Source organism: Sceloporus occidentalis, unplaced genomic scaffold, assembly GCF_023333645.1.
Source record: "Sceloporus occidentalis isolate IW3139 unplaced genomic scaffold, rSceOcc1.0.p SCAF_157, whole genome shotgun sequence".
Taxonomy (NCBI): domain Eukaryota; kingdom Metazoa; phylum Chordata; class Lepidosauria; order Squamata; family Phrynosomatidae; genus Sceloporus; species Sceloporus occidentalis.
In genome coordinates this window covers 395,192-406,077 of record NW_028317137.1, presented here as the reverse complement: position 1 = coordinate 406,077, position 10,886 = coordinate 395,192, and the positions used below count along the sequence as shown (strand labels likewise).

The window sequence follows — 10,886 nt, the reverse complement described above, 5'->3', positions numbered from 1 at the left end:
TTTCACCTTCTCGTCTATTTCTATAATGTGAAACAAGCATGCTCTCGGTGCTTTTGTCGTAATACATGTTTTTTTTCTTTTCTTTTAACCCATGACTTTTACATGACGATAAAAAGACGATATTTGTATTCTTCATTTATCTCATGCTTGTGCGATGTTGCGTTGTCTGCATGATGTCATACTACCAGTCCTGATATGCGGTCCTAACTATAAGTCCTCTTTTCCTTTACAGGCCTCTATGTTTGGTACCTGGATATGACTTCTGTATATGGCCAAACAGCCTGTTCTTCAGAAGTATTGAGGTGTGGAAGAAAGCCCTGGTGATCTCCTAGTGTCCCTCCTACAAGGAAAGATTGCATGAGGCAACAGAACTGGTTCCTGCTCAAAACGTTCCTGAAGGTTGTGTCGGAGGCACGACTCCGTGCATGGGGTGGCAGTGTGAGGCGTTGCCGCAGCAGCTGTTGATTTGGGCAGGATGAGTGGTGCGCCATGATGATGGCACGAAAACAAGATGTGCGAGTGCCCACCTATAGTGTCAGTGTGGTGGGACTTTCAGGCACAGAGAAGGATAAGGGCCAGTGTGGCATAGGCAAATCGTGCCTGTGTAACCGTTTTGTGCGACCAAGTGCAGATGACTTTCACCTGGACCACACATCCGTCCTGAGCACCAGTGACTTTGGGGGCCGCGTTGTAAACAATGACCACTTTCTATACTGGGGCGAAGTGGTTCGCTGTCTGGACGACTGCGTGGAATGCAAGGTTCATGTGGTGGAGCAAACCGAGTTCATAGATGATCAGACCTTTCAGCCTCATCGTAGTACTGCTCTGCAGCCTTACATCAAGAGAGCTGCCTCCAGCAAGCTGGCATCTGCTGAAAAACTCATGTACTTCTGTACGGATCAGTTGGGTCTGGAGCAGGACTTTGAGCAGAAGCAGATGCCCGATGGCAAGCTTCAGGTAGATGGCTTTCTGCTTTGTGTAGATGTTAGCCGTGGCATGAACAGGAATTTTGACGATCAGTTAAAATTCATGTCCAACTTGTACACTCAGTTAGCCAAGACCAAGAAACCTATCGTACTAGTACTGACCAAGTGTGATGAAGGCGTAGAGCGCTATATCCGGGATGCTCACACGTTTGCGCTCAGCAAAAAGAACTTGCAAGTTGTAGAAACCTCAGCCCGATCCAATGTTAACGTAGACCTAGCTTTCACTGCTCTAATACAGCTGATTGACAAAAGCCGCGGCAAGTCCAAGATCATTCCTTATTTTGAAGCGCTGAAGCAGCAAAGCCAGCAGATCGCAGCAGCAAAGGACAAATATGAGTGGCTGGTAGGGCGCGTAGTAAAGTCTCATAATGATATGTGGCTCGCTGTTTCCCGGCGTATGCAAGGTTCCAATGAATACCAGGACTACGTGTATTTGGAAGGCACAGAAAAAGCCAGGAAGCTTTTCCAACAGCACGTTCAGAGACTCAAACAGGAGCATATAGAGTGGCGCCGCAAGGTTTTTCTGTCCGGTTTGCCGCTTGCGTTAGACAACCTTGTGCCTGACCTGGATGAATTAGACCACCTGAGCTGGGCCAAGGTGGCCAAACTGCTAGAGTCAAAAGCAGACTTCCACAAGTGGTTTGTGGTCCTAGAGGAGGCACCCTGGGACCTGACCAGCTACATTGACAAGGTAGAGGATAACCGTATACCTTATGATTTGCTGGAGACACAGTCTGCTGCAGATGTATATAGTATTCACCTAGAAAAGTTAAGGAATGCAAGGAAAAAGGCAGAAATGAGAAGGGCCTTCAAGGAGAATTTGAGCACATCCCCCTTCATCACGCCAGGAAAGCCTTGGGAAGAGGCTCGCAGCTTCATTATGAGTGAGGAATTTTACCAGTGGTTAGAAGAACCTGTATATATGGATATCTACAGCAGACATCAGAAAGAGATCATTGACAAAGCCAAGGAGGAGCTCCAGGAACTATTGCTTGAATACTCTGAGCTTTTTTATGAGTTGGGACTTGATGCAAAGCCCAGCAAAGAAAAGATGGGGGTGATCCAAGACGTTCTAGGTGAGGAGCAACGCTTCAAAGCTCTGCATAAGCTTCAGGCAGAGAGAGATGCCCTCATCCTCAAACATATTCACTTCGTCTATCATCCCACGAAGGACACCTGCCCAAGCAACCCTATGTGTGTGGACACAAAGATTGAGCAGCTGCTCCACACCCGGTGCACGTACCCTTATGACCGGCTTCACAAGGATCCAAATGTAGACAGAATCAACTTGGTGATCCTCGGCAAGGATGGGCTTGCACGAGAACTTGCCAATGAGATTCGCGCCCTCTGCACTAATGATGACAAATACGTGATCGATGGGAAAATGTATGAGCTCTCGCTGCGTCCCATCGAGGGCAACGTGCGTCTCCCGGTTAACTCCTTCCAGACACCCACCTTCCTGCCGCACGGATGCCTGTGCCTGTACAACTCTAAGGAGTCTCTTTTTTATGTGGTCGAGAGTATTGAGAAGAGTCGAGAGTCCAGCCTGGGCCGGAGAGATAATTACCTGCTTCAGCTGCCGCTCACCTTGATCCTTGTCAACAGGAGGGGAGACACAAGCGGAGAGACGGCTCATAGCCTAATCCAGCAAGGCCAGCAGGTAGCCAGCAAGCTGCAGTGCGTCTTCCTCGATGCAGCCTCCACCGGAATGGGCTACGGTCGAAACATTAACGAGAAGCAGATCAGCCAGATCTTGCGGGGGCTGCTCGAGTCCAAAAGAAACCTGAACGTGATCAGCTCCACGCCAAGCATCAAAGATCTTGCGGATTGTGACCTACGTATTGTCATGTGCCTCATGTGTGGAGATATCTTTAACGTGGAGGACGTGCTCCATGCGCTGAAGCCGCACACTTACCGACCTTCTCATTGCGGTGTCGGTGGCTCTGTGCTTCTTGATCTGCCCATTGGAAGTCAGAAGCGCCGCCTGGAGCTGCTCATTTTGTCATATCACGCCTCTTTTAACATTCGGAAGACTCGACTGGTCCATGGCTATATGGCCTTCTACGCGGCCAAGCGACGCGCATCCCTAGCTATGCTGCGTGCCTTTCTGGGCGAAGTACAGGACATTGTTCCCGTGCAGATCATTGCCCTGACCGAGGGTCCTGAAACCCTCTTTGATAATATAACCCGAGACCAGTTGAAGGAGGGAGAGGAAATAGCTCAAGATATCGATGGGAAGTTTCTGAGGTTACTGTGTGGTCAGGCGCAGCCAAAGTTGGATATGTTCTACCCCTATTTCAAGGACGTGGTTGAGAAGAAGGTGATAATTGAGGCCTCGCACATGTACGATAACACGGCAGAGGCCTGCAGCACTACAGAAGAAGTGTTCAGCTCGCCACGTGCCGGTTCTCCCCTCTGCAATTCCCATACGCATGACTCGGAGGAAGACATGGAGCCTCCCCCGCAGCATATTGTATTCCGGGACGAGTCGACTATATTATCGCACCACAGGGACCACTCAAAACTGAGCAGGGAGTTGGAGGAGAGCGAAAGCCTCTCCTACATCTCTGTCATGAGCACCTTAGAGAGCAAACTCAACAACAAGGTACCTCCACCCCTCAAACCAAAGCCTCCCATCCCGTTCGAAATCTCCAAGGCTGACCTAGCATACCTAGACTCTGGGGCTCGTGACGGTCACAGAAAGTCCTTAACCTCGCTCACTTGGCCCCCCTCTGAAGCTTTCGACCCTTCCGACTACGCAGAGCCTATTGACTCGGTGGTGAAGCCAAGGAACCTAGAGGAAAACATCTACTCGGTGCCCCACGACAGCACCCAAGGCAAGATAATCACTATACGCAACACCAACAAGCCCCAGTCCAACGGCAGCGGCAATGGCTCTGATAGTGATATGGACACAAACTCGTTAGAGAGAGCGAGAAAAGCTTCCATCGTTACCAAACCTGTATTATACCGTGCCAAGTGTGCCAAGCTTGGCAAGTTTTCCAGCTACCGGAGCAGTTTAAGCGTAGGCAGTGATGATGAGCTGGGACCGATCCGAAGGAAAGAGGAAGAGATTGGAACACAGGGACCCAAGGGGGACAATACCACCAATTCCTATGAGGCAGATGGCGAGGACCCGCGCAAGAGGAACCTGCTGCGCAGCTTGAGAAGGACCACTAAGGTATTTCTGGGAGTGGAGATGCTGGCGTCGATAGCACAAGGTAGCTTTGTTGTTATTGCAACACCCTGACATTGTCCTTTCTTCCTCAGAAAACAAAGCCAAAACTTCGTCCATCCATTGCCAAGACCATGTGGGAAAGCAACTACTTTGGAATTCCGCTGAGTAGTCTGGTGACCCCTGAAAGACCCATCCCGATATTCATTGAGAAATGTGTCGAGTACATCGAGGCCACGGGTGAGGGTGTGTGTGTGATTCTTACTTTTCAAATTCAGATTAGGGGCTTGCAAAGTGCATGTTTGCTTCCGTTGCCAGCGTTCGTTGTTGCCCCTGCGCTCCTTTTCTTCCTTTGTCTCCTGGTGTAATTGATATTATTACATGTAACCTTACCCCATGCCATTATGTGTCCGTTGCAGATCTCGGCATATAAATCAATACATTTGAGCCAAATCGTTCCACTAGTTCTACTAGATCCAGATTTGGGGGATGCATGCCTCTCTGTGATGGTTGGCAACTTGGTCTAACGCGTTTTTTTTCCCGTTCTTGCTTTATCACCCCAGGAATGAGCACTGAAGGCATTTATCGAGTTAGTGGGAACAAATCTGAGATGGATTCTCTGCAACGACAGTTTGATCAAGGTAAAGGAAGGGCTTTGTACGAAGCCTGGGAAGTAGGTTACATTGAGACTCAAGGATTGCAAAGAAGCTTAATGCCCGGAGCCGGAAGTCATGCGCACACAAGCTTAAAACTTTGTAACTTTCACTTCGTAACATGGCAATTTTCCTACTTATCCAGAAGTTTCTCCCTTAAGCTGGAAGTCTTGGGACGGAGTATAAGCTCTGCGGTATTTACAAAGCAATAATTCCCCAAACTAAAGGAATACACCAGGCCCGGGCTGGCAAACTGGCCACGTGGCAAACCTTTCGCTGCTCACGCTTCACGTCTATATATAATATATTATTCATTCTTTGTAGAATGATGTCATTTTGTTGAGGTGAAGGGTCTGCTTTAAAATCGTTGTCATGGCTCCTTCAACTGGCATATTTAGGAGCTACTTAGCGTGTCTGCGTTTACTTTCTGATGTAATCGTGCCTGTTATTGTACATAGGCATATTTTTTTATTTTATTTTTTAAGATCATAACCTGGACTTGGCGGAGAAGGATTTCACGGTGAACACCGTCGCTGGAGCCATGAAGAGCTTCTTTGCGGAACTGCCCGATCCTCTTGTGCCGTATAACATGCAGGCTGAGCTGGTGGAAGCATACAGTAAGGACATTGACTTATTGCAATATAGATGTCACCCAAGTGGACGCCAAGAGAACTGGGTTAGAATTCTAGAATCAGAACAGATTAGAACATTGTGTACTGGGGGGCTCACGGGATGTTAAACCTTCCTTTAGATGAGATAAAATCTGTAAGGCTTATTGTTATATATAGATAAATGCATATAGATGGCTCAATATATTTCTGTATTCTGCAGAGATAAATGACCAAGAACAGAAACTTCAGGCCATGAAAGATCTTCTTAAGAAATTCCCCAAGGAAAACCATGAGATCTTCAAATATGTAATTTCTCACTTGAATCGGTAAGTGACCAATAATTTTTTTATTTTTTTTTGTCTTTACAACATTGTGGCTCCTGTTTCAAACTCCGTATGCGAGCCGTCCTCCTCCTCTACCCTCCTGTTCCCTTTAATCAGCCCCTCTCTTCTTTCTCGTTCATTAGGGTGAGCCAACACCATCACATAAATCTAATGACCAGTGAGAATCTGTCTATCTGTTTCTGGCCGACGCTGATGCGCCCAGATTTCACCACCATGGACGCTTTGACGGCGACTCGCACGTACCAGACAATCATTGAGCTCTTCATCCACCAGTGCTCCTTCTTCTTTTACCAGCGCCCGCCCGTGGACCTCCCCACACCAAGCTCCCCTTCCACTCCACCGCTGTCCCAGCCTTCCCCACCGCAGTCCCCTCCCCTAACTCCGGTGTCCCCTTCCCAAAATCTGCTGTCCACAGAGCAGAACCTCCTGTGACTGTCCCCTCCAACCATCAGCTTCTAGTGGCCTGGAGGCAACCATTGCCCCCTCCCTGTCTCACTGACCTCGTATAGCAGGCCGGTGGATTTGCGTATGTGGGACCACTTCGGCCGTGGCCAGATGGCGAGTCCACGAATGGACCCTGTAATGGTGAAACAATACATCTATTCAAGACAAAAAAAGTGGGTTCTGTGGTACATTACTGAGAGGGGACCCTGGTACACTGTAAAGGAATACGTTGGGGAGTTCCCCCGGTACACTAAACTGTGCGAGAGAGGCCGTGCCTGGTACACCTTCTGCGTGAGAGATCTGGAAGACCCACCTCGGACAGAGAAGCCTTAATTCTGTGCTGAATGGAGGCAAGGTCCTTGTATACTACATGGATAAACCAATCCGGATTACGCAAGGAGTGACTCCATCTGGATTATACAAGCGCTGTTATGAATTGGACTACAGAAGGGAGAGGCACTGGATGAAGAGAGTAACACTGAATTACAGTCCTATGCGTTCTGGATTAGATGGAGGTCTAGGGGGGGGCTTCATCTTTATCTTTGATGGTAATAGGACAACAGTGCCTCTCCGGCCCACATAATCCAAACCTAATACAAGGTCTCCGCTGCCACACTACATATCTTAGCACTTACAGACAGGCGCGGCCCCCGCGGGAAACGAGGGTTCACGGGAGCTGCATGTGTTCTCAATTGAATGCTTTTTACTTTACAACACAGAAAACACTAATGTGTGACATGAGCTGGAGTGCACACACATGTTACATGTGAAGGAGAGGTTTGAATGGTGTTTTTATCCCTTACTCTTCCCACTGCTTTATTTTTTTGTTTCGTTTTTTTTTTTTTAAGCCAGAGGCGCCTTGGGATTTGAGCGAACTGCCAGTAGATTTGAGCTGCCGCTAGCGGCGACCGATCTCCCCGAGGTGCCTAATCACCGGTGGTCCAGCGTGCTTCGTTTTCTACGAGCTAATGTTATTTTACTTTCAAAGCAAGACTGATTTCCTCGTGTGCATGACGGCTAAACCTGCACCTATTCCTCCCCTTTAATGTATTCTTAACACCTTCTGGTGAGATTGACTGACCACTAATATTAACATTGTCCCCTTTAATGTATTTTGTCACTAACTGACCACGCTTCCCCCCTCTCTTCCGTCACGTCGATGAATCAGACGCGTAACTGGCCGTCTGAGTATTTTTGACCACTTTTTCTCTTTATAGCGCCCCCTCTTATCGAATAGAAAACACTATGTAGCCCACTTAGTGAAACTGCAGTCAATTAAATGTGGCTTTCCCTTTTCGGCACAGTGGAACTGACTCTTTACCCAGGATGTAGACTTGGGGGGGTTTCTGAGTTTCTGGACGGGGATTTGTACGTTAGAGTCGAGAGGTATTTTGTAAGTGGTTGTTGTCTAGAATGTAAACAATGTCAGGATTAACAGATTAACGGCCGAGGGTCAATCTCACTGCGCATGGGGCTTTGTGAAGGAGCCGGGGCGAGCATGCGGGACGCTGGAGAAAATCTTCAATCGTGTTAAAACACGCGTGTGTCGGGGGGGCCAGCTGACACGCGCATGCCACGCCGGCAGGCCTCGCTGTGACTTGAAGTGACCAGGGATCCCCTTCATTGGCCCTGGTTATTTTCCCGATCTGTTCGTTGCTGTTCATTGGTTGTGATCGAGGGGGCGGGTCATTTCGTGCATGAGAATGTGATCCTCCCGCAGGTGCCCCGAATTATGTATTTGCTGCGAGTCTGCTCATTGTAATTGGAACAAACTCCGAGGGCCTTAATGTGACTTGTATCATAGCTAATAAATCTTGTTACAAACTCCCAGCGCGCTCTGCTTTTTCTGTGCATGAATGCTGAGTGGCACGTTGTTACAGAATGCCTGCGATATGGATAAAGTGTTGCAGTGTTAGAATGTGCGTGTGAATGGTAACATTGGGAGCGGGAACTCATCGGTCTTTCATGATATAACATTGTATGGCTATGCATGTCCGCTGGTAAAATGGCGCTTAGTGGTCAGCCTGCACTCTGACACGATCGCCCCTTTACTTGCCCCGGGTCTCTGAGCTTTCATTCATATGCAGAGCGCTGCCTTCTCATTCCTCCTCACAGTGACCACACACAGTCCAGGACTTTTAATGATCACAAGGGGATCCATCAAATTTATTGAAATCCATCAAGTCCCTTGTGTTCAAGCAGGGATATAAAGAATGCTGATTTTTTTTTGTTTGTTTTTAAGGTCCTTGCGACACGCATTGCGAAAACCCTGCTCTAACACAGAGGGGTTTATTCGCTAAAGGGGAAGTCATGCTTTTGGTTCTCTGACATCACTATTGATCACAAAAGGTCAACACTTAGCATGTTTCTCCATCTGGCCCTCTATAATAAGGAGACGACATAGAAGAAATCTCATTGATTTAATTATTGGACTTGGACCTTTACAATGTATAGCGAAGGCAAGCAGCTGAAACACAACGCTCCTCAAGTCTTCTGTCGTCTCTCCGTTTAGTGACAGCCCGTGTTGGCTGCCTTATTCACAAATGATTATTTCTTCTTCGTACATACTTTGTTCCGACATATTTTCTGCTACCTTAACCGAACATAATTGAAAAATAATAAAATTTCCTTCAAATTTGTATCTGCCCATTTGTCCCGATGTAAGCACTGAAACCTTAATCTCATTTTAAGGCCAAATTAATAGGCAGTAATATAGCGGTAGCCGGTATAGGTCGCAGCGCAGGCACAAGTCGCTGTGGTGGCCTTTAGTGCTCTCAATCATCCAGTAAATGTCTCTGCACGTTTCTGGCCGACCGTATAAATGCAGAAAGGAAGGACAATGGGGTCTATTCATTAAAGAAAGAGATGCGTGTCCGCTATTCACTCCGCTGTATGTTACGAAGGTCCGTCCCCAGTGAGCTTCTGCTGTAGGAAGAGCTTGGCCGGCCCCGTATAACGTATAGTTTATATCAGCAGGATTTCTTTAAAGTCTCCTTACACATCCAGTTATAAATGAAACAGGGTCGGCTCAGCCCTTCTTGCTTGCCCCTCATAATAAATAAGGAAGCAAGGTAAAGGGAAGTAAAGATAGAAGGGGCAAAAGGCTCCCCGCGCAAGCGTTTCCATTTTTTACAGGTGCTACCATACGTCGTGGCCAAAAGGGGCTAGGAAGTGATTGCTACGTTCCGCATTTACCGTTACCAAAGTATGAATGAACTTAATCAGGTATTTAGAGAATAGACGACTGCAGCGCTTTAATAGTGCCGGTGGTATTTAGTTAAGTATTTATAACCTTAGTGGCAATGATTAATCTTTTTTAACATTATCCCCAAAAAAGTTTGAATAAAATAAATGTATCTTTTATTAATCTTTAGGTATCGCTGAGTGTTCCGTTCTGCCGGTTCTTTTTTGCAAATCGGAATCCCTTGAAAATGTGATACTTTGCTGCCACCTAGAGGCTGGAAGATCCGTCCATTTTCCCAAATCCCACATTTTATATACATTTTATGGTTGTTCACACTAAATAAATCTTTATTATTTTCCGAGGATCGGCATGATCATTCATCACCATTAAGTCATCCCCCTCTTTGTTGTTAAGTTGTAGCTTGTAAGGGTTGATGAGGAGAAGGAAAAGAACATCAGGACAAAAAAAAATTAATATTGGCCACAAGCTGCCACTGATCTCACCTTTCTTGAGTTGAGCCTTAAAACTTGTTTAAATTAAATGATTACGTTTAACTAAAACCTGGCTCTCCAGCGATCATATGCACTTTAATACGTATGATAGCTGTGTGGCCCCTTTAAATTGTCTTGGCGTGGGGGAGGGGTATTCTGCAGAATCCCCCCATATGCGTTTGCCCAATCCTCTGCCCCCAAGCTATTTTTCATGCAGGACGCGTTCAACCGCACATCTCCCTGCTTGTGATCTACTTCCGCCGGTTAGCTCAAGTGCTGACTCAGGGAGAGCGAAGTACTTTATTAGCCCTTCCTATGACCCCCACTCAATGCTAAAGAGGAGGAAGTCCTACAGAAAAAATATTTTCCCGATATAGGTTAGTGTTATTGACATGCACAATGAGTTTGCCCCAAACATCCACGACGCATTATTAGTAAAGCTGATTTTCATCATTTTTTAAATATTTGCTCAGAAGGAAAGGAAAAATATTTGTCTAGTAGTTCTATACATTCTCCAGTAGATGGCAGCATATAACAATGACATCACAACAGCAAATCGATTACTGTGTCATAATATGATGTCAGACGCAACATGACACGCTGCAGTAATTATGTAAATAGTATGGAAAATAGGTTACATTGAAAAAAGAAAAAGGCTTTAGTTAGTAGTTAACTATTTGCTGAAGAAGCCATTAAACTATGTTAAACTATTAACATTTATTGATATTTATTCTTTTCATCTACTCATTACACAGCGCTGTGGAATGTGATAGCGCTCTAAAAAAAATCTAAATACTAAGTAATAAATAACTGGTTCTAGCCAAGGCTTGAGTGCGCCACCTAGTGGTGGAACATGTGAAGTGTTGCTCTTGTAGGAAAAGGACACGATAACAAATCAATATAATCTCCAATTCATAAATAATAATAAATTACATAGTTAATACAGCTGGCACCATTCTCAAGCTGCCGGTCCCTTTCATGACCGTGGTGACCGGTGG

At 46.5% G+C, this 10,886-nt stretch overlaps 1 protein-coding gene across 1 annotated transcript; it reads left to right on the top strand.

Moving 5' to 3' along the window:
* The first annotated feature begins 489 nt into the window (after window positions 1-489).
* Window positions 490-6,201, top strand: LOC149280211 (rho GTPase-activating protein 35). The gene is made up of 6 exons (XM_089500691.1): window positions 490-4,167; window positions 4,257-4,401; window positions 4,725-4,802; window positions 5,300-5,431; window positions 5,646-5,751; window positions 5,892-6,201. The coding sequence occupies exons 1-6, from the start codon at window positions 490-492 to the stop codon at window positions 6,199-6,201; spliced, it is 4,449 nt and encodes a 1,482-aa protein (XP_089356817.1).
* Window positions 6,202-10,886: the final 4,685 nt, after the last annotated feature.